The 24,013-nt window shown below is 36.3% G+C and overlaps 2 protein-coding genes across 3 annotated transcripts in view; one reads left to right on the top strand and one right to left on the bottom strand.

Moving 5' to 3' along the window:
* Nucleotides 1-9,386, top strand: part of wdfy4 (WDFY family member 4) — a 41,058-nt gene extending 31,672 nt beyond the window's left edge. Inside the window, exons 52-63 of the mRNA XM_043254840.1 lie at nt 97-206; nt 1,123-1,276; nt 1,369-1,460; nt 2,433-2,645; nt 3,112-3,244; nt 4,344-4,501; nt 4,589-4,747; nt 4,866-5,045; nt 6,141-6,323; nt 6,776-6,872; nt 7,548-7,668; nt 8,017-9,386. Of these exons, the coding sequence (XP_043110775.1) occupies nt 97-206; nt 1,123-1,276; nt 1,369-1,460; nt 2,433-2,645; nt 3,112-3,244; nt 4,344-4,501; nt 4,589-4,747; nt 4,866-5,045; nt 6,141-6,323; nt 6,776-6,872; nt 7,548-7,668; nt 8,017-8,083 (1,667 nt within the window). The 3' untranslated portion in view covers nt 8,084-9,386. The remainder of the gene's footprint in view (nt 1-96; nt 207-1,122; nt 1,277-1,368; nt 1,461-2,432; nt 2,646-3,111; nt 3,245-4,343; nt 4,502-4,588; nt 4,748-4,865; nt 5,046-6,140; nt 6,324-6,775; nt 6,873-7,547; nt 7,669-8,016) is intronic.
* A 3,825-nt stretch (nt 9,387-13,211) lies between these two features.
* vstm4a (V-set and transmembrane domain containing 4a) lies at nt 13,212-21,363 on the bottom strand. Of its 2 annotated transcripts, none has more exons than XM_043254642.1 (8): nt 21,153-21,363; nt 19,295-19,654; nt 15,893-15,946; nt 15,312-15,419; nt 15,162-15,195; nt 14,936-15,060; nt 14,565-14,623; nt 13,212-13,715 (listed from the first exon to the last, which is right to left on the bottom strand). In XM_043254642.1, exons 1-8 carry the CDS (start codon nt 21,202-21,204, stop codon nt 13,554-13,556), a joined length of 954 nt encoding a protein of 317 aa, XP_043110577.1. In that variant the 5' UTR covers nt 21,205-21,363; the 3' UTR covers nt 13,212-13,553. The 2 variants fall into 2 exon arrangements, with proteins under 2 accessions (XP_043110577.1, XP_043110576.1); XM_043254641.1 differs by having other exon boundaries at nt 19,295-19,690; nt 21,153-21,361.
* Between the last annotated feature and the right edge of the window lie 2,650 nt (nt 21,364-24,013).

Raw genomic sequence — 24,013 nt, 5'->3', positions numbered from 1 at the left:
GGTAGCCAGTAGCAACCTTACAACATAATGGAAGAATGAGGGATGTTAATTTAATACATAATAAGTGAAATAAATGCTTGAATATGATGATTACAGGTGATCTGTCAGCTCAGTGTCATTACTGCACACACTATTCCTCAGCCATCATAGTGGCCTCGTACCTGGTGAGGATGGAGCCTTTCTCCCAGACCTTTCTCCAGCTGCAGGTAAACTGCTCACCTGTTTGACTGGGCTCAATTACATCACACTACTGTTGTTACAGAGCAAACAGTGGTAGAGAAACTTCAATAAATAATGCCTCTTTTTCATGAAATTAAGCACAAAACATGTCAGAGTGACAGAACTTCTATAATATTATTTTTTTCTAAATTGAACTTACTCAATGAAATGAGCTTCATTGTTTTTGGCCTTGTTTGGGCTTGTGTGCGCTTTTTTCTTTTTTCTTTACAAAACCAAATTAGGGTATGATTTTAATATGTATGCAAATAAATTCTTTTGCGTCACTTACGTGCAAAACCACATTTCGTTTTTAAAGAATATCTCATTTATACACATGGAACCAATTGATTAAAATAAAATGTCATGCATATTTGATAGCGGGTGTAACGTAATGCAAACATTAGGATAACACTTTGCAATGATATTTGCTTCACTTGAGCAGCTTTCCTCCGTACAGTAATATTCATAATCAGATTTGTGCCACTAACAGTATATTACTTTCATTCAATGAGGGCATTTGCTTTTACTGCAAATTACATAACTTCTCCAGAGATTTTCACCAGGACGTATAAACTCCCTTGAAAAATAAAAAGCCTGAATCAATTGTTTGAAAATGTCTCAAATCTAAGCAATTGTTTTTGGACTATGATTCATATATACACATGGGGCCGTTGTAGTGTTCTAGGCAGCCTTGCTTGTTCCGGAGCTCACAACCTTGTGCATTAAACAAACATGTATATGATGGCATGCATTTTTTCATCCTTTGAAAATTTTACTTTGCTCCAAATTGTGTTTTCCTTTCACCGTGCCACTTCCTTTAAATAACTTTAGGAAATGCACTCTTCCCAGAGGTTCAGATTTTGGTGGATTTAGTTGTTTTTTTTTTTTTTTTTTTGTATACAGGGCGGAACATTTGATGTTCCAGAGCGGATGTTTCACAGCATTCAGAACGAGTGGGAGTCTGCATCCAAGGACAACATGAGTGATGTCAGAGAGCTCATTCCAGAATTCTTCTACCTTCCAGACTTTCTTGTCAACTCCAACCAGTTTGACTTTGGTAATATATATCAGGGGTTTTTATATTTAAATACATTTTGTATGTAAATGTTGTGTTTTGTTAGTAATTAAATGTGTGTATTGATAATACAGGTTGCATGCAGGATGGAACACCATTAGATGATGTGGTTTTGCCACCATGGGCCAAGGGAGACCCACAGGAGTTCATCAGAGTACACAGAGAGGTCAGTTTCTCTGTTCCATCAAATTTAAAATAGGCCTTATTGTGGGCCACCAGCATCACAATATCTAATTCTGCTTTAAATGCTGCTTTATTTATTTTTTGCCTATATTGTGACAGACAACAAGAGTCAATACAATCAGAGCACATACCAAGTTTCATGAAAACAAGCATAGAGTTAAAACAGTATGAGTGTCGCTGCACCATTTATATCCAGCTAAACTTGGGGATAGTTAAATAATTTTTGCAGCTGCTTTATTTTTTGCCGTTCTTGAGATAATAAGCACTTGTTGAGTTCATCAAGGAAGCCCCATTACTCTGTTTAACGCCATTGTAATTAAAGGATAACAGGCCCAATTCAGCGCAAGTACAATATCTGCACTCTCCCATAACTCCATTACTGAAGCCTGCTGGTTATTGGAATGAATGCTTTCTTTCTCGCTACGTTACGCCTGCAGGCATATAAGGGCCAGGGTTTATCAGTTCCCAATCTACAGAGCAATATTTGTATCATTTCCAGATGGCATAAATGAGCTATTCTGTCTCCTCGCCTTCCTTCATATGCAAATGAAGGGTAATATAGGAATCTTCCACAATTGTGACTTAGAGCTGCTTTGATTATACTTGTTATTTTAAGTGTTTTTTGCTATTGTATGTATGTTTATGTTATGTTTGGACACTTTAGCCATTTCTAAAATACTTTAGATTAAAAAAATTGTTTTAAATGACTTGGTAACACAAAATAGGAATACTATTGGAATATATTTTTTAAATATCAGATTGTTTGAAGTGTAATCAGTCGCCAGGATGGAATAATATCTTTTTAAAATGCATTATTGTGCAATCTCTTTGACTTGATATTAGTAAGTGCAGCTTTTCCACCTGCTCTTCCACGGAAATAAAAGTTACGGCATCACTGATAGTGTATTAGCCCCCATCCAGTTCTGCTGACTGACTGAGTTTGCCCTCTCTGCAGGCTCTTGAGAGTGATTACGTGAGTGCACGCCTGCATCTTTGGATTGATCTGATCTTCGGATGCAAACAGCAGGGTCCGCCAGCAGTGGAGGCCCTCAACACCTTTCACCCATATTTCTACACTGACAAACATGACAGAGCGAGCATGAAGGATCCTGTCATGAAAAGCACTGTGCTTGGCTACATCAGTAACTTTGGCCAAATGCCGAAGCAGGTAGACCAGTTGAGCACACTGTTTAAAGAATATCAGCAGACCCCTTAAGCCTCTTTTTAATTTTTTTTTTTTAGAGAATGTTTTAGTTATACATATAAACTGAGAATAACTTTCATGCTGCGGTAACCAATAAATGTGTTGAATATTGCATTTTGTTTAATATTTTGTCAAAAAAACTAAATAAATCAAAAATTTATTATTACTATTTTTAAAGATGAACAAATTAAATACAGAAAATCTAAAATAACAGCCAATAATGAATGTGGTGCATATATATATATATATATATATATATATATATATATATATATATATATATATATATATATATATATATATATATATATATATATATATATATAAAATGCATGCATAATATATGCAACATTTCCAGTGTTTGTCAAAGTTATTTTCTTTACCGTATTCTACTGTAAATGCAATGCTAAAAGACGTTTTATTCTTCCAGCTCTTCACCAAACCACACCCTAGCCGTATACCTCAGAAGGGTACAGCGGTGAAAGAGACATCGGTATCCAGTCAGATAACCCCCTTTTTCTTTAAACTGGACAAGCTCAAGCCCTCCGCCCAGGCTATTAAAGGTACTGCTTAAAATGAACATCCACAGCTCTGTGGTAGAGACCCCCATTTAATCATTCATAGTCACCTTGTTATTTTATTCCATTCCTCAATTATTTTTTACAAGAAGGGGCCACATCTACAGGGAGCAATAAGAGCCGCGAGGCAGAAGATGCTGGCTAGACTTTTCACAGGCTCATTTTCTCAGTCACAGCTCAGCTCGGCTCCATTCAGCTCCTGCTATTTGTTAGGCCACACTTGAAGATACAGCCATTGAGGCTTATTTAATAATCTGAATATCCCAAAAGGATCTCTCTGGAAAATTAGATAATTCTCTTTCACTGTGTTTCTATCTCTCTCACTCTATTGTCTCTCACTCAATATCTTGTTCTCGCATCAGGAGTTACTTTATCATTCTGATCAGTAAATCCTACGAGGAAAGGTTTAAAGGGCATCTTGAGAGAAATTTGCAATCATCTCAGGCTTCATTATGATTTGTGTTACTGTTCTACTGCCAGTGAGAAGGGGGATTGACTGTGTCCTCACTTATGTAGGTCATTTGAAAGTAGAATACTCCCCTTAAACATTTTTTTTGTCCCAGTTTTTATACACAGTTGCTCAAACCTATTTTATTGTATTGTAAAAATGATCAGTTAAAATGACTTGAGTGCCTTGTTCCAAAATCTTTTGAGATTGATACAATAACAGTGTATATAAATAAGGTAATTTAAACATCAAGATTGTTGGATAAATATAGAATACATATACAGATACAGAATAAATATACAATATACAGTATATACATATATACAATGAGTTGCGAAAAGATCATTAACATTTTTTATTTTGTAATAATATTAACAGTACTAAAAAATTAAATATATTTTAATAGCAGGTTCTCCACAATTTAAGATTTTGAACTGTTTATCAATAGTTTTCAGTGACATTAGTTTGTAAAAATACATGTTCAAATAAACGCTAACATTTAAAAGTTTGAAATTTAAATTTTTGAAAGAAATATATACCTTCATTCAGCAAGTCTACATTCACTTGATCGAAATCATGTTGATATATGGCATGTCACACTACATAAACCTGCTTTTTGGTTGTTTCTCTACACAGAGCTCACGCTGGGGCCTGTTGGTCAAATAGTGTGTAGAGAGAAAGATGTATTGGTCGTGGAAAAAAACAAACTTCTCATCCCACCACAATGGAACACATATTTCAGCTGGGCATCTTATGACCAGACCTGCTCTTTTGGGAACTACACAACTGAAAAGGTTTGCTTTATAATTTGATGTATTATTATTTAAAGGTTACTTCCAATTGGGCATTAAGGTCTGATAGCCGTATTACCTGTGTTTTAGAGCTTTACAGTATGTGAGAGCGTGTCAGACTGGGGAGATGCTGTCTGCGCTGCCTGTCCCAACAACAGCACCATCATCACAGCCGGGACCAGCACTGTAGTCTGTGTGTGGGAGGTCTCCATCAGCAAGGACAAACTTAAACACATGAGACTCAAGCAGGTCAGACTATAATTCCTAAACAGTCATGTTCATGCTTATGTGTCAAAAAGCAGTTTCGAAATGATTTATTAAAAGATTTTGTTTCCTTTTTTTAATTAATGTTTATTTTCTATCTTAGGCCTTGTATGGACACACAGACACAGTGACGTGTCTGGTAGCATCAGAAGCACATAGCGTGATTATTAGCGGCTCTCTGGACCAGACCTGCATCCTGTGGGACCTGGAGGACCTCAGCTACATCACACAGTTACCAGAACATTCTTCTGCTGTGTCTGCCCTGGCTATTAATGACTTGACCGTGAGTACCCTCCAGAAAAAACATACACACACTGAGGTCAGCCTGCATTTTTCAGCTCCCAAATCTCTCTCCATCCATCTCACTCCCGCACATTTAATTTGGTTAGGGCCGTTCGGCTCGTGTTGCCGTCTGGATGACACATTTATACCGGCTCATTTGCACCCGCAGAGTGGTTTCTGAAACTCCCCTCAGCCAGCTGTGTGAAGGAAGGGTGGGCACATCCTTCCCTTCAGACCTGCTTTAATGCTTAAACCCCCTTTTTAAAATGTAAAAAATACCGAAAATCAAAAAGACAAGAGAAAGGTTTGGATAGATAATCTCAAACCTCCTTCGAATAATTTGTATTACAGCAAATTGAAAGTAAATATAGTCATTTAACCATTTATTCTTCATAAATTGGTTCATAAAGTGGTTTGCGGTTAAATGTGGTTAAATGTCCAAATGTTTTTGGGCCATTTTAAATATCAATCTTGTAAGCGTGAAATTAATTGAGAATGCTTTTTAAATTAACTTACAATTTCTTGGGCACAAAGGATTCTAAATTGCAATTTATATGTAAATAAAAATAATTCAGATTCACTGAAATTTAAATGTTTATTAAGTTTAATACTTTGAATTCATATTTATACAACTCATTTTTTTAAGTAGAAAAACAATTTGTTCAGACAGACTTTGAATTTTGGCTTGTTAGAAACCATGTGGACACTGAGAAAGAAACATTACTATTTAAATTGTGGTTGGTAAGTTTTTGAATGCAGTTTGATCACTTGAGTTTCTAGTGTCACATGATTCATCAGGAATTATTCTTATGTGATGATTTGATGCTCATTAAACATCTCCTATTAGCACAGTTGAGAAGAACAGTTGTGTAGCTTAATATTTTCATGGAAATCATTATGTATTTTTAAATGCTCTTTGATGAACCAAAACTTGCAAAAGAAATGCATTTATTTGAAAAGATTTTTTTTTTATAATAATGTGACCTCATTGTCCTCATGTCACTTCTGATAAATTTAATGAATCATTAAATAAATAAAACAAATAGTGTCTTTTGCCTGGCATGGGCATTGTTAACGGCCATTTTGTCTCTCTCAGGGTGAGATCGTGTCATGTGCAGAGACCCATTTGTACCTGTGGACCATGAAGGGGCAGCTGCTGGCCTCTTTAAACACTTCCCGCCGGCCTGATGGAAACATTCTGTGCTGCTGTTTTACACAGAAGTATGAGTGGGACTCCCTCAACGTGATCATCACCGGCAGCGCCGACGGCATCGTCCGGGTACGGCCAGATCTTCAGAATGGGCCTCTGACTGAAAGATGATGAGGCGTAGCATTCACATAGCCAACTTTATAATGAGAGAGTTTAAATGAGAAGTCTTCTCCAAAGACTACACCTTTGTGTTTAAGCAATAAATCTTTCCTGTAGTGTTTCCTGCTTAATAGTCAGGTAATATAGCTGCAAAATATTAAAATATGGTAACTGGGATATTGAAATGGGGCTCACAGGCTTGGCTGAGAAGTCCCACAGAAGCATTAATAGTTACATGTGCTCACTTTAGATGAGGTAAGAGCAGTTATTAAATCAAAGTGCTTCTTAAATTAGGCATCAATTGGAGCCTGGACCTGCGACATCAATGGCCGGCAGATTTGATTTATGAATATAGCTTCAATTGCATTCGATTTTTTTTTTTTTCTCCTCTTTTTTTCATTAACTGTGTGGTTCTGTTGCAGATATGGAAGACTGAATATACTAGAGTACAATTACCTGGACATGAGGAGTGCTCTGTGTCTCAAGGGCATGTTTTGTCATCAGCTCCTGAGGAAGCAGGTAACACTAATACACTTCACCTTAAGTGCAGAATTGAACAAGAGCGTGAATATGTGCTTTTGTTCTCGCCTCCGGTCATAGGACCGTTATAACCCACAAGCTTCCTTAATGGCCAGCATGAAATAACAGAAACTCGCTCCTGGAATATTGGAAAACAATGTGCTTTGTGACGTCACGAGAATCGTTATTTTCTAATATACAAGTAATGTTTGAAATTAAATAGCCAGACCAAATGCTAGACATCCTTCAAAAAAGCTGTATAAATCGGATTACATCTGTTCTTAAGTGTGATGGTACAGCCGCTCAGCCGGAGGTTCGTTTTTGAGCGATCCGAAGAAAAGTTCATAATGATCTACTGTTTTGTGCGACGCATTAGGGCTAGCTGCGAGGAATTATGGGGCAAAGTTATTAAACATACAGCCTGTAAACACTGATGAGCAATTTTGCTGATGTAGGCATGCAATTTAGAAAGCAATAATAACCAAATCCAATTTGGTACACATTGGTTACAGCACAGCGTCAGCGCGTGTAAGTATCAACACGTTTAAATTAAATTGGGGGAACTCGTTGTAACAGTGAAGGCTTTATATTAGATGTATTTCTCTCAATTTAGCAACGTGCTGACCATAAATAATCTCTGTCTCATATCTCACTCTTGCTTTTTGCTTTTCTTAGACAGCAGCTCGTGGAAGTGGGAAAGACACCTGGTGCTCTGTCGAGAGTTAAATCGCAATCAGACCGTCTCTCGTCGACGTTGCAAAAACAACCCTGCAATCACGGCTCTGGGCATTTCAAGGTATTGAAGAAAGGCCAGTCTCTCAAACCAAATAAACAATGAACTGCAATTTTATTTATTTCTTGTAAATTTGACCTTTGCCATTGGTCTTCTTTGCATGACTGCAAAGCAGTTCGTTCAGACTTTTGCATCTTTTTCTAAAAATGTTTGATGCTGGTTGTGATCCACTGCCATTATACAGACAAGTGTGAGGAGCACAATTTCTTATGTCTAATTTTGTTATCTAAAAAACGGCATGAATAACACCGATAGTGAATATTCATTTTTGGTGTACTTTCTCTTTAAGCTCAATATGATTAGCAGTGTCTTTATTTATTTTCTGAAGATGATTTTAATGTGTGATTTCAGAACGCATGGTACACTGCTGGTCGGTGATGCCTGGGGCAGGGTGTACAGCTGGTCCTGCGAGAGCTAGGATCAATCAATCATCCGTCAGTCAGTGTTAAAGTCGGCTGTAAAACTGCAGCTGAATGCAGCCACATGCCAGTGGAGAGTCCAGCTTAAGTGCTGCCTACGTTTGCACTTTGCTCTTACCACTTCCAGAAGGACTGCTGACTTCAGGAGACCCACTCTTGGTCTGGTGAATTACAGGGATGACGCATTCTTTCTTGGACTGGGTGAGGCTCGCTGGCCAGGGCCGGAAAACACAACACTGCTTATTTAAGAAATGAAAGATGATGCCATTTTACAAAAAAATAAAGTAGACCCATTTGGTGGATCGGTTTTATTGTATAGTACCACTCTTTCTCTCATTGGACTCCCAGAAAGCCAAAGTAATGTTTATTTTATAAATGCCGGTATGCTGAAGTTTCAAAGCCATTCGCTGGAGTGCCATTTCATATTTTTGTTTTTAAACTACACCAGTGGACATACTGAATGTTGTATCTTTAAAAAGCAGCAGGGTTCTGCTTACTAGTTGTGTTTTATGCTGGAAGATTGTTATACACTTTACACTGTATATCAAGATTTTATTAGTTAAATTTAACTATCTGTAATTAAATCAAAATAAAATTGCTTACTCGTTGTGCGGCCCTGATATCTCAGTGTGGGACATCAGGGAAAACGCTACTGTTAAAGGGCTGAATCAACCTCCTCAGCCAATTAGAGTCAGAGTTTCCATTGGCAATGTGCCCCAGATTCCCATCATAGAGGGTGTGGAACTGTAAAACTGCATTTACATGCATTCCATGATCTGAACTTATGAAATAAATGCTACTACTGTAAATTATGGCACACAGGAATCAACAGTTTAAACAGCTGGTTTGACTTATTACTAAGAATTATTATTGTTTTTACTCAAATGTGCCTATGCATCTGCAGTTGTGTATGTAAAAGAAGTCTCATGCTTAAACTATAATTACTATTTTCTATTTTAATGTTTAAGCTGATTTGGTGCTCAAAAAAAAATCTTATTAGTGTTGAAAACAGTTGTGCTGCTTAATATTTTAAGTTCAAAAGAACAGAATTTATTTCATGTATTTTTTTGTAACAATGTAAAAGTCTTTACTGCCACGTTTGATCAGTTTCATGACTTTGCTGAACAGAAGTATTGATTTCTTGCTCCCATTTTATATTAACTATGAACTTGCATTAAGGGATGGGTCAATAGTGTAATTATAAACGTAATTACAGATGTACATACATGCAGGTATTTTTTCAAATATAAATACAATGTAAATGTATGCACACAATAAATGCATTGTACCAAATTATTATTTGAAATTTTAAGTACGTAGTAGTTAAGGCCACTTAAAGTGGGACCAATTCCTTCAACAAAAACAACAAAAAAGACGCCAACATTTGAACATTAAGATTTCAAAACCTCTTTATTTTGGTTTGTCAAATCCAAATAGCTTTATATACAATTTTAATGAGTTTAATTGTGGATCATTTTGTCTTTGCAGTGTGGTAAAGGAAAGAATGGAAAGAACAATTCTTTGTTGCTTGGTTGAGAAGACATGCTTATACTGTACATGCCTGTTTTTACTCGCCCTCAATGACAGGCTTCAATCCACATGATACCAAACCTCATTCCAGCATTACCAAACTATGCTTTGTTGTGGCAAATGCAACTATTGTTCACTTTATAATCAGCTTTACAATGCAGAATGTATCCGTTTAGCCTACCAATGCAAGTTTAATCTGATTAATTTCACAGATGTTGCCATCACATAAAGTTTAAATGTGTAACATCATCTGTTAAAGATGCCATGCAGGCATATTAATGATTCTTATGATTTGAATAGCATCATTTAGTCATGACCTTGAATGACGTTTCTGTTTGCATGCGATTAATAATAGCCAGTATTTTCTGACACCCTTAATGAATCATGAGCGAGTGTGTTTATTCTACAGAAATGCTAGCAAATACAAGCTTTCTGTGAATTGTCCGTTTGTACATGTGGTCCCCTGGCAGCATCCAGCAGTTGATGTAATGTTTTTGTTAGTTGTCAGGGCTACTGCGGTAGTTAAATTCATAGAATCAACACAGATGTCCATTAAGTTTAAGAATATGGGTCACTGCATGCAGAGCATCACATGCGTTTGAAACAAAATTGCAATTTGTACATTGGACACTTTCAAGCATATGCTACTTAAATTACATTTTTATCAAAATTAATTTGAGATTTTATTGCATTTTTTTATGTACGGTTTTGTATTAAGTTTCTTCAGCTACATATTCAGGCTTCCTGGTCTGACTTGTTGAACAGACTCACCAGCAAAAAAAGGCTTGAGGTCTTCCTCTGTTCATTTGCCAAGATGTGTTGTGTAACTTGGCTGTGTATTAAGGGGCACTTTGGCACATGAGTGGGACTGAGTCTGGTTCTCTCAAGCAGGCAGACAGCAGGGAAAGAGCTGTGATTACTGGGAGCTCCCACCAGGCCACGCTCCACTTGCCTCTCTGGGGAAGAGGGCTAATTGTTGCTCCCCTCCAACCTTTGGAGACTGTCTTCTCCTAATAGCCGTCATTAAGCAGCATGAATAATCCAGCGATGGGGGTCGGGCCATAAAGAAAACGGGGATGGGAATCTGAGATCAGCCGTTCCATAAGGTTATATCTCCGGTGTGTGTATAGGGAGAGCACTGTAATGTGTTTGCTTACAGAATGCGGAAAATAAAGAATTATTAACGTCCACTGTAATCACTACAGTGAGATTATTTATGTGTTTATATTTAAAGAAATCACTCGTCCAAATAAAAACCATAGTTCCAAATGCAGGCTGTGTAGTTTTTAAATGGTGAATTTAAATTACGGCGAACGATAACTGAACCGCAAAATGGCGCCAGCTGTTTTTGTGTAATACGTAACTCCGCACGCATTGTCCCAGAGACGTAGGCCTAAGTTATTTGATTTATGATTTTTTATTTTATTTTATTTTATTTTAAAGAACACCGCTCTAAAACGCATACCCAGAAAACGAGAGACCTCAAAAAAGTGCCGCTTTTTGATAAAGCGACAGTGAATAACAAAGCTAGATGGGGCGAATCGAGTTTCAGCGTCACTATGAGCTCTGAATGCGAGGAAAAGAGGGATAAACAAACACTTTTCACCGTTGGTGTTTAAAATAAAAGCACGAGGGACGGCGTGAGTAAACAATCATACACGTTTTTTTTGTCAACCGTTTCATAAAATATTCAACCGCGTAAACTGGCTGTTGTGTAAAAACAATATTGTCTTCTTTAGGTAGACATTAACATCCTGCGAAGAAGAGCGGTGTAAAAATTCTTCAGATTTTCTCATATGGAGTTTCTCTGCGAAAATAACAGCATATGGGTTTGGAACAACACGAGCGTGAGTAAATAATCACAGACTTTATTTTTTGCTGAAGTTGCAGCTCAGTGCGGAAATGAGTTTTTTTTTTTTACTTCGCTGCTGCCTTTTTATATTTGGTCAAGGGTGTTGTTCAAAACAACAGAATTGAGAGCAGATGAACGTGCTCTGCTTTTGATGGCCTAATACTTACGCGTCTCTGTGTAGTTTGTGGTAAACGTTGTGTTTGTTCATTTTCTGTCCCCTGAGTGCAGCTGACATTCTCGCTTTGTTCTGGGTTTTGTACTTGCAAACATCTGCACATACTAGAGCTTCGTACAAAAGAGCGCAGAGCCCTCTCTCTGAGAAGATCCGGGGCAGAAAGCGCTCCACTGCTGCACCATGTAAACACTCCCGCAGAGCAAAAACAAAGTGGGACAGCAGAAGGTCATGGTAAGTTTAGATGAGACGAGACGGGCAGGCTTTGATGAAGAGTATAGCTGTGTTTACCCTCAACGCTAATGTTTCAGAGCGATCCAGGGCTGAGGGCGCAGCAGAAACTGTATCTTCCCCTCTCACTCTCTCCGAGCTCCTTCCTGGGCCCCTCTGCCCATCCTCACACTGCATCTGCTCATTAATATGCGCTGTGACCACAATGAAGGGGGAGAGTCGCTCTCTTTAACCTTTGTGCATGCGGCTAATTGTGCTAAGTAGAGGCGCTTAATAGACTGGAAAATAATCACCATATATCTCACGAAGAGAAGCAAATGACCTTCTCAAAAGACAATAGCCATCTCAATTTTAATACGTCGGTGGTTTTATGATATTAAATGTCAAACCATTTGGGCTCCTCTGAATAATTAAATCAAATAAATTATAGCACCTAGGCAGAACCATCTTGTAGCCTAACCCAATTATAATGCACTGTAAAGCTAATTATTAAGCATGATTACAATTAGTATGATTTTAATAAATGTAACCATTAAAGGGTTCATCACAGTCACTGGCTCTTAGCTGCGTGTGGGAGAAACAGAGAGAGAGAGAGAGAGAGAGAGAGAGAGAGAGAGAAAGGGGGAATAAACTCAAGAACGGACGATAAGAGAGGACAAGACGAACTGAGATGTCATAATGTATCAACAGCTTTATGCTTATAATAGCTGCTCTCTTGTCTAAACCTAATTGTGTAGATAACAGGTTTTAGCTGTTAAAGATATGTTTTATTATATATGCCTATTAGTAACTCACCAATGGCATGGTTAAAATAATTAATAATCAGCCACAATTGATCAATTCTAAAGCAAAAATTATTATTGTCACGAATTAGAAAATATTACAGATTTTATTAGTGTAGAGTATTATATTTAGTGTTTGATGAACCTGACTTGTCTATACCATGTTTTCATTTTAAATAAATTATTATAGACAATTCTAAAATACATGGCAATACGCAAATTGAATTATATTTCTAAATGTAAATGTATTATGTATTTTGCTTTGCTTTGAATATTATGGACATAAAAATTTAATATAAAAAATTAATGTTATATTTTTTATAGGCAAATGTACACACAAGTTAAAACATCTAACATGCCTCATATACCAACCATAATACACTGTAGCTAATTTTCGTATTTTTAGTTATGGAAAGCAAACTAAACAACTAAAGTATCTTCATATTAGGTCTTATTGTAGTTATATCATAGGGGTACATGTTCTTTGATGTGCTTCAATAAACAACAACAACGACGACCTGTTTAAGTGGATGTAACAATAAATCAGTGCGTCCTTTTGCTCATGTGTCATCCTCTGCTTTTAGAGGAGTAATCTTTATTTTATACAATATAACAACAAATGAAATTGATACATATTTTACAAAATAGCATAATTAAATTATGCATGTTTGGAATTAAATCCATAATGCAATCCTTACTTTTGGGTAAAGAAAAGAAGGTCTCAAAATTCATAGGTACATAAATGTGCCCACATTTATATAAAGAAAAGAAAATGCTGCTGTTGTATGACAGATTTTATACTAGTAATACTAGTACACGTGACATAACAGAACATCAGTATGTAAGTCAAAATATTTTAATCTCATAAATAATTTTGGTATGAAACTCTATACTGTACATATTTACACTTGCTTCTCCACAAACAGTATTTGGGCATATACAGTCCCCGTGCATTGTGTATTAGGCTCAAGTTGTGCACATCCAGTCAAGTCTGTTTTCAGCTCAGGCTTCGGTTTCACCAGCTCCAGCTCTGCGTATGTCAGACTGTCGTCTACCACCCTTGGCTTGAGGAAGAGAAGAGAACAGGGCGTTTCAGATATGTGAAGACTACAGTATGTGGTCAGAGGTCTGAAAGAGGAGTTTTTCTGGGGAATGTAGGGTCAGGACAACATGAAATTATAGGTATAATTTTAGGATTGTTCATAGACCGTTCTAACCAGTTGTCTCAAGTATGTCGCAACAACCCCTCGTCTGATAAACATGATGGTCAAAAGGAAGTACTTCTAAAATGGGATGCAAACAAAGCAAGTGGACAGAGCAGTAGGATAGACAATATTGTCCGATCCCATGGCCATCACACTTAAAAAAGTCTGCATTCTGCTAGTAGGGACTATATAAAGCTTAACGTTGACCAACCGGATTACAACCGGATTTCCCAATACAATGCTGGAATGTAAAACATTTTCAGTTTTTTGCTGCTTTTCTGCATTTTGGTCATGATTTCCCTGGAAACTAATCTAATATGAATCAAGCATGTTAAATAAATAATCACGCTTTGGAAAGCAATAATAGTAAATAAAATTATAACACCCATAAATGGAGGTTGGTATAGCAATAACTGTGGTGAACATAAAGCTCAATGAGAAAGCCACATTATTTCCCTCTTGCATGTTTCTAGTCTGTGAAAATTCAATTGAGAGGCTAAAGAAAGTGTGTCGTTAGATGCAAATATTATAAAATCGTGAATAAAAAGATTACACGTACAAAACTGATTATAAAACAAGTAATTTATCAAAATATATTTAGGACAATTATAAAACCTAATCAGCACCATTTAATCTTTTTAATGCTTTAGTATGAAACAAAATAATGCTCTTATGTAAAATGAGTTCAATAAGAGTTAGCATTCCTACTATTTTTGTAGGTTGTGCCTTTAAGAGTTTGGTCCTACGTGGCTTTCTTGGTACAGGTGCTAGAAAAAAGAAAAGAAAGAAACACGCACACATACACACACACTTACAAATATGTCATACTTCAACATTAAATCATTAAAAGCATTCATTTTGGTTATTGTTAATTTTGTACTAATTTCACTGTAAATTACAATTAATGTATTTTAAATGTACAAAAATTAATAATAAATAGTACATTCATAAATTAAAATAATCCTATATGATGAAATGCAATACGTGCTAACTAATCTTTCAAAAATATATAATGTATTAAATAACTGAACTGAATTGCAGCTTCTTGTACAGTGTAATGATTTCAGGCTGTTCCATACCTTTAGCAGGTATTTGTGGTGGTGGTAGTGGCTCAGTGATGTCTCTGAGCTGCGGTTTGTGCCGTCTCTCTTTTCTGTGCATTGCAGGAGAGGAGCTAGACACACTGGTAACTGTCTCTCCTGAGCTGGATATATAAAACAGAAAGACGTTATTGTAAGAATCAACCTAACAGTCAATCAATCAATCACTTATAACAGTTAATTAAGTCACATTGCTTAGTTTTACCTGTTTTCAGGACACTTCACAAGGTAGTAACTGGCTAGATAGAGATACAATTGAACAAACAACATAAATAATATGCCTATTTTGCTCGAAAGACACGCTATTTTAAAAAGTATTGTGTAAATGATTTGAATAAGTTAAAAAGCTCATCACCTCGTAGTCTTCGTTTATGCTGCAGGTGCTGAAATGTGATAGTCATGGCAAAGACAAGCATACAGACCAGACCGATAGAGCAGATGAGCACAGCACACAGATACAAATCTAAGAAAGATCACAGCAAAACAATGTGTTGGAAATATAAATTCTATGCCTTGACCTTGCAAGCAGCAAATGAAATTGTCTTCAACAATGATATATTACTGTTACCTTTTTTGTTTTAACAAATGGAATTAAAACTGTAATTTACACACAGTAATGTATTTTTTATTTTGTGTTTAACTTGTAGTGGATTTTGTAATAATGTAGTGGAAATGTTGTAAAGTCTCATAAACCATAGAAGAATCCTTATTCCAATATAAGCTTGGTCAGAGCTGACCACAAAAATAAACCAAACACTGTGAGCACACTTGGTTTACACTCGGTAGAATTTGGTTTGGTCTTTCTCCACCAGAAGGGAGGAGATGTAACACACTAACCATGTGATCCTATCCACTTTATCAGTGTTAGAGACCATACTCCAGACTGCAGTAAACAACGTGTTCTTATTTTATTAAAATAATGAGGCAACAGCATACCTTCAAACATGCGCCATATAACATCAGCTTTTCCTGTGCTTGGTATATGATGTACTGAAAACAGTAAGACAGACAAAAGTGAAGAGTGTAAAAAATCAAATAAAAAAAACATATATTTTATTAAAGGAAGAAATGAGCAATTTATGAGAACTAAAATTAGACTGTGCTTTTTGTTGTGCTTCACATTTGTATTGCAATTTAACAATACGTTTAGTGCAAAACACAATCATGAAATGTATTACAATAGTTTTTTTGCTCAAGGCTGAGCCATTCTTTTCAACATCTTGTGTTCCTTACTGATTTTTTTTTTTTTTTTTGCAGAGTTGTGCTTGGTTAGGCTTAGAGTCCTCTAAAAATATTTAACCTTTAACCCTGAGAAATGTGGCTTTAAATAAATCTATGACAGAAACGGATATTAATACGTACAGCATGCATTACATCAATGTTTAAATATCTTAGTCTACTATTAATCACTGTTAATAATTGTTTACATAGGAAACAAAATTTTGATTTTTGAGAATGTATTGAAAGTCATATTTTTTCTCAGTCTTAAATTTTTCTTTAAATTCGTACTGCATGGCATTTTTTTTAACAGGTCAGGGAAAATGTCTTACAGATGTTGAGGGCACTGCTGTATAAAACTACTTTCAAAGCCAATTAGTTAAATATTTAGTTAAAATCTAATGATTTTATGATCAAACACAGTAAAGGTTCTCACTCTCAAACTTGTGATATTTGTGCACCACTAGCAACTCAAAAAACAAACAAGTTTCCTGAACACGTCCTCCATTGGATAGCCAAACAAAAACATAGTTCTGCCCCCAAACCAACACCATTCCTCACATCAGCATTGCTGGCAACGTTAAGATGTTAAACAAAACTTAAAAGCAAATCAATCTACAATTATCTCTATCTATTTATCTCATTTATATTTAGTTATCTCTATCTATTTATATGACCTTTTTATCACCATTCTCTCTGTGTTCTGTGTTGGCTAGCTGTTGTGTTTGTCTCCACTCACATGCACTACATTAGCTCCGACTCTGCTTGAAATGACGACCAGAACGGCTGTGACTCCATCCGCAGCAGGTATACAGTTACACATCTGATCTGCATTTTCTTTCAAGTCAAAGCCTTTCTATTAAACCCCTGCTAAACTGAAGGGTTCAGCACATTTTGAGATCAGCAGACACATTGTGCACACTACATTTGAAGTCAGATGGGTGGGGAACATTGTATGTTTGAGTGCTGCTTTTGTTTTGGGAAAGCATTAAGTCATTTTCTGGCCGATTCTGAGGCTGTTGAGTTGGTTGAAGTGGTTAACCCCACTATGTGGTCCTGCTTTGGTCTGTGTTTATGAGGTATTTGAGCTGTTTTGTTGTATCTTTCACAAGACAAATTCCCCGGTTTAAATCGACCTACGACCTTCTTTTCCTTCCTTATTGCCTCTTGTTTGTTTACTCTTTCACTTGGTTTTATCTTGTATTTTTGTCTCTTGGATTTGGTTAAGTGGGGTATCTGTGGTTGTCTAAGCCCTACAATAATATTCTGTTGCATTCATTCCTTCAAAGCCACATCTTTATATCTGAGATATATGTTTTTCTTCAAGTAAATCATCAGCTACATATGCATTTTATGGGATGGTTTTAAAAAAGTATTTCTACTGCATTTATCTCTCTAAACAAATCTGCTTAAATATACAGTGATTTCAAACAAAAAATCTTTAAGACGCAGTGACTTGTCATGGCCAATGATGTAGCATAACTGTAAATACATTTGCTTTTTGAACTATGTAAATTATAAAGAGCTTCTTTTTAAAAAAAAAATAGCTCATCCAAAAGTGAAAATTGTCATTCACTCACCCTCATGTAGTTCCAAACCCATATGACTTCTTTCTTCAGTGGAACATAAAAGATGAAATATGACTTGTGCACTGTATTCCAAGCCTTCTGAAGCCTATAATAGCTTTGTATGAAGAGCAGATTGAAATGTAATTTATTATTCACTGAAGATTTTTACATCTGCCTTGTTGTCACTGGCACGTTTTAGGGAGAACAAAGCGTATCTTTTCAAATGATCCAGTTCACAAAATCTGCCTTACAGACTGATCCGGTTCTGATCAAGCTCAATTCTTGAAGGAGAATATTTGTGAATAAGTAACATCTATTAATCACACAAAATGATTTAAGCGATTGAAAGCTCTAGTAAATTCTTCAGATTCTCCTTTGTCTTTTACAGATGCAAGAAAGTCATAGCATAGATTAAGTCAATGATGACAGAATGTTTAATTTTGAGTGAACTGTCACTGCAAATGCATGCAACAAATGCGTATTTGTTCTTTTTATTGTTGGTAGCGTCAGGCAGTTGCCAGTTATAAGGCATATGATTAATCCAATGGACGCTGGGGCTTTGGGGACCTCTTGCTGTCCGTACACCATAGGAAAACTCGTAATGCAGCCAGAGTAAATGTTTTCAGTTGCATCCTTGCCAAGTCTCCTCTCTCTGTCCCCTCAGCATGTCCAGGTTGCTCTCGTTAACAGCCTCATGGTCTGTTTGTGTTGGCCCAGAACACATTTATAGTGGAAATGATGTATATATGTTGAAGGTGGAACCCTGAGACTTATAAACACACTGAAGCTAGCATGTAAGAAAGGGCTACAAAGTGAGAAATGGTGATATTTACGCCTCATTTTCACATTCATTACTTGAAATTTTATGGACCATTCAGAAACTTATTTGGATTTGGGCTTTGAACTGCTGACATGGAGTAATGTCACTATTTGAATCTGATAGTCGCTCTTTTGTGATGCTCTGAAAAGACAGAACATCCCCTCTCTAAAAGAGGTTTACAAATAACTAACAATGTACTTTGTCACCAATTGTGGAATTGGAATTGACCCTCTGTTGGATGAACTGAAGGATTAGTGAGCTGGAGGAAACAGCTGTTGTGTGGTTAGCCCTGACCGTGGCAAGACATCACTCTTCCACCACATCCAACTCAACCACAGTGTTCGCTGCCACTAGTGACTAGTTCCTGAATTGAACGTTTGTTTCAACTCCAAATTGCTAACCTACTTAAAAAGCTTTTACGTTGTGCATTTGACCGCTTGCATTTTGCATATATCTGGACTATTCTTTGCCATTTTGTATTATAAGTAGTGCAAGTACTGTGTTCACACAGAAAAACACAGCAAAGTTTAAAATATAATTTGGGCTTTGGTTCGCTAACATGCTAAATCTAACAGCAACACCAAAATGAGAGGATCAGCTGAAAAGTGCGAATGTTTGTAGTGTAATAAAAACCTTTCAGATAGTAGTAGCCTTAAGAAGTCATATACTAGAATACCGAGTGCAGTGTATTGTACATCAAGTAAGATACTGCTTTAAATGTCCTCAAGTTACCTCTTAATTCCATGCTCCCTGTTCCGTTTGACGAGGCCCTCCACTTGTTTCTGTGCTTCCGTATTTCCTGCACTTTACAGGTATAGTTGCCTCCGTCCTCCAGGGACACATTCAGGATCAGCAAACGGTAAATCTGACCGTCCATTTCTTCCCACAAGTGGAACTTGCTCTGGGAAAAATGTTTGCTGTAGTTGCCATAATATTTGCTCTTCTTCATGCCCATCCTGACCACGAGGTGCTCGTCTTCAGGGGTGGGGAAGTAGAGCCAGCGTAGCACCAGGACACTGCTGCTTCTCTTTCTCTGAGACACTAAGCAGGATAAAGTGATGTTGTCTCCCTCCATGCACATGCTGACTGGCCCTGGGGTGACAGTCACATTTAGAGCTACACTCAGCTCTGGGAAATACATGGAGTAAAAAGAATAAAAACATGTTTAGAGTTTCTCTGTATTGTTGCTGCTGATGTAGTATCTGTTGTAATTTATTAAACACAGTATATCTGATTTTGTGATATGGACTTCCAAAAAAGTGTTTATCTATCCAAAGAGGTTTTACCTATGTCATGATTTGTTGGCAAAAGAGAAAAAATCATAAAAGAAAACTGTCCATTTTGATCATAAAAAAAAATTGTCCAAAATGTTAGATATATATAAAATATATATATTTTCCTATATATATATATATATATATATATATATATATATATATAGAACCTTTTATACCTCAAAAAGATAAATGCATACAATAAAAACTGTATAAATTAATTTGTTGAAGTTCAGAATGTATAAACAATTATAGAGATTTATTATGATTTTAAGATTTATTACCATAGGCTTTATTACCATGTATGTATGATGTGTGTGTGTGTATGCGTGTGTGTGTGTATGTATATATAAATATATATGGAGAGAGTTTATTTGCAAAAATAGATAACTCTGTTTTAAAAAAAAAAAAATGTTTTCTTTTGTTAATTTGTTTTTATTGTGTTAGCTGTATTTCTGTCTTTTTTTTAAAACTAATAACAAAACCTGCAGTGCCTGGAATGCACAATGACAAATCTTTATTTCAGGTTATCTGTTTTTGCAAATTAACTCTTCATATGTATGCATGTATAAATAATATTAAATATGCTAAGTTATAATATATATATATATATATATATATATATATATATATATATATATATATATATATATATATATATATATATTTAGTCATTTTTAAGCCTTATTAGTGATATCTCCTATTCTGGCCCAAATCCATGACCCCTAAAGGGTGTAAAATATCTGGGCTTATTATGCCGTGCCAAACAGAAACTACAGGTGGAAAACATTTGTCTGCCTTCTTGAACTAGAGGATAGAGCAGGGAACACGACAACAAGATTGTAACCAGCTGTTAAAAGCCTTTGTCGTGTTTATGTTGTGTCCCAATTACTTGAGTCCCTGAGGGGTCAACTGGGGCTGTTTTCAATGCAAAAACCACATCACAAGAGAGATACGAAAATAAACAAAAAGTCTCACAATAATAATGCTGAATAAAAACCCTGACCTGAAAATGCCTAGTTGCTGAGACTGCTCAGAACAATGCAACATTTTGCAATACGTTTTTGCACAGAACAAAATACATATATTTAATGTAAAATGAGGTCAGTAAACAAAAGTAGATGAGTTTTGTTTACTTAAAAATTTTTTAAGCATGCAAAATAGTTTTATGCAGATAAATGCTAGAGTTGCATGTGTAACGAATATGAAGCTGTTTTCTGAAAAATCATCTGAATGATCATGTACCCCCTGAAAGCTATTTTGCAAGTTGTTTCGTCATTGTATATTAAAAGGCCAACATAAACAGACAGTCTTACCTCCAATAAAAGCTCTAGTCAGGAGAACTATCGCAACAGCGGAGAGCTTCATTTTGCAGACCCGTAGGCTCCATAAACCCAACTAAACGTCAAGAAAAGAAAGGAGTCCCTGAGATTTTTTCTTCTTTTCTTTCTCTTTCTCCCTCTCAGTGTGTGTGTGTGTGTGTGTGTGTGTAATCTGAAACAGTGCGTGCTCTGTTCCCAGTTAGAAACACCCCTCTTTCTCAGTCTTTCTTTTTTCACCCGCTCTCTTTTTCTTTTTCTCTATCCTGTAATCACTCCCCCTGCCAGTTAAAAGTACGTAGGAAATGTCATTTCCTGAGAGAACCTTTGGAAGCAGCACAAATTTTCAGCTGGACCTACAGCATATGAAAGTATAGGAGAAGTGACCAGGTTTTAGTAGCATGTACATCCATAAGTTAGATCATGTGTGAAGTGGTCTCTCACAAAGCTTATAGGAATTGTTTACCCAAAAATGAAAATTGATGTCGATAAACTCACATCACCTTCTTCCATCTGGCACACTTTCATTGTTTTCTAGTGTAGTTTATTTCTTCCATGTAATTACAGTGATTGTGACTGAGGCTTTTAAGCTTTTAAAAAAGACATGCACTGTAGTCTAAAAACTCATGCATTGTACGTAGTTTCTACAAAATATATAAAAGCTTTGTGCAACAAACAGACCAAATGCATAAAGAAATGCCTATTTTGCAGTCTATAAAAGAAAAAAAAAGTGAGTAAACAATGACAATCTTTAATTTTTCGGGACTCCAAAAATATGGCCTCTGTCTGGAGTTGTAATGTAGTTTTCTGTCTTCAGCGCAGAGTTCTTGTCCACCCATCTCGTGGTTTGAAGCATAATGGTTTATTGGGTAGGGTAATGTGCTGAGCTAGTGGTTTCTCCTACTGACAACTGCTGCCAAGAGGAGTTGAATTACACAATGTGCTTATATATAGCAACAGAGTATAGGACTACGGTTTAACATGTGTCCTGCTAGTGCAATACTTTTGTCTTTAACTCTCTATTGTTTAAAAAAATCTTTCCATTATTTTGACTGGATCATCGAAGAATTTAAAGCATATATACGGCATGCTGCAATGGAGCCAAAGCCTGTTGTGAATTTCACAGCCTACAGAATACATGAAACATGTCAAACTAAATGTGTACATAAGCCTGAAAATGGCAGTTATCAGTAAACTGTGATAATAAATCAGTTACTTTCATAAATCAGATGTTTCCCATTTTTCAAAGCACAAGTACAAGCCACATGATCAGAGTCTCAGCAGTCAAACGAGTAGGTATTCTGTATAAACAATTTTCTAAAAATGCTACTACTTATCTTTTAGGATTGCCTCCAACCACTGATTACAACAAGGAAAAAAGGGCTGTATTTTGCATCTTTGGCTGCATTTACAATGGCATACTAGTATGCATTTACTCAATTCACTTTATTGTTTTTTTAATAAACATGTGAAATGGAATTAGCATCCATTTATCATCCTGAAAAGAAGTATAGTTAGTTACATAAATAATGAGTCAAAAAAACATATAAAATAACAGCTGGTTCCTTTGCCATGTTGAAAATGTAAATCGAATTGAAGCATTCTGCATTGCGCAATATACTGTATTGAAAATGCATACATAGGCTTACTGTACATACCATATGCTGTAGAAATAGCAGTGTAATTTGAGACTCTTCCAAAAAACATTAGACAATATAGAAAACACTAGTGACATGACTCCTGGAATTAAAATTTGTATTCTTTTCAAGCTCATTTATCAGGTTTTTCATTGCACAACACCTGTTTTTTCTTTTCTAATTAACCAGTTAATCATGCCAGCAAAATGCAAGAGAAACTCAATTTATTTTAAAATAATAACATACCACATTCATTCCTGCTATCAGGACTCTACACTGACTCCATGTGGCTACAACACGGAAGATGCCAGTTCCTCCTACATAGAGCCAACTCACAGCTCGCATATGCAAATATGAGGTCCACTTTATGCTTATATACTGTATATGGCTTTTACACTTCAATATGTAAAATAGTTCCCTTTGTTTGGAAGCTACTAGAAAGCTAGGAAGCTTGTGTTCTGGATGACAGCAAACATGTATAAACTGGTGCCTGTGTGCACTAGTAGTAAATGGTTATCACTTATTTCATGTTGCCCTTAGATAGCGTAAGAGACAGTGATTCTTTCACTTATTCAATTACAGTTTTAAGACATTGCCCACCCGCAGACCTGACTCCTGCAGCGAAATCATGCATTTCATATCAGAGTAGATTAAAAGGGCTCATGGAGAGAAGCTCTCAGTCAATCAGTAAGTGGCTTGTTAATGTAATACACGAGTCAGCGGGAGAGACGGCACAATAACACACACATCAAATCAGCATCTTAGCTAATACAGGAGCCTCGTGGTCCGGTCTTTAACTACGGACATCTCTGGTTTGGTCAGTGCTGGGTACAGTATGGTGCTTGACCGACCTCCACAGATGCCTCTTAAAGTTTTAAATGGGAGTCGAGGACCAGGGGAAATCAAAAGGAGATGCTCTCTCATATCTCTGGTATATGTAGCATCTCGAGGGAGCTCTTGTTAAACTCATTTGGGCCACTCGCAAGGCAACAAAGCAACACAAAGACACCCTTCCATTAAATCACTTGCTCAGTTTGTTTGTTTATTGGCTCTGCCATTAGGGCAAATTATTCTCAGTTAATTGGTTTTATAATTATACCACTGGATATGCAGAGGACCAGCATTGTGGCACTCTAAAAAAGACCCAGCGTGGAAATGGGACTGTTTAATGACCTGGATTATTTACATATTATAGCCTGTTGCTGTTCCCCAGTATCGGTA

This window comes from Puntigrus tetrazona, chromosome 13, assembly GCF_018831695.1.
Source record: "Puntigrus tetrazona isolate hp1 chromosome 13, ASM1883169v1, whole genome shotgun sequence".
Taxonomy (NCBI): Eukaryota; Metazoa; Chordata; class Actinopteri; order Cypriniformes; family Cyprinidae; genus Puntigrus; species Puntigrus tetrazona.
The sequence above is the reverse complement of the archived record's forward strand: the minus strand, read 5'-3'. Positions and strand labels throughout refer to the sequence as shown.

Bases quoted from the DNA above. Each gene is read 5' to 3' on its own strand.
- vstm4a (XM_043254641.1), bottom strand. From the start codon at position 21,204: ATGAAGCTCTCCGCTGTTGCGATAGTTCTCCTGACTAGAGCTTTTATT. The intron at 15,947-19,294 runs GTAACTTGAGGA...TACTGTTTTCAG, and splicing joins AGGGAGCATGGAATTAAGAG to TACATCATATACCAAGCACA. The intron at 14,624-14,935 runs GTATGGAACAGC...TCTTTTTTCTAG, and splicing joins ACCACAAATACCTGCTAAAG to CACCTGTACCAAGAAAGCCA.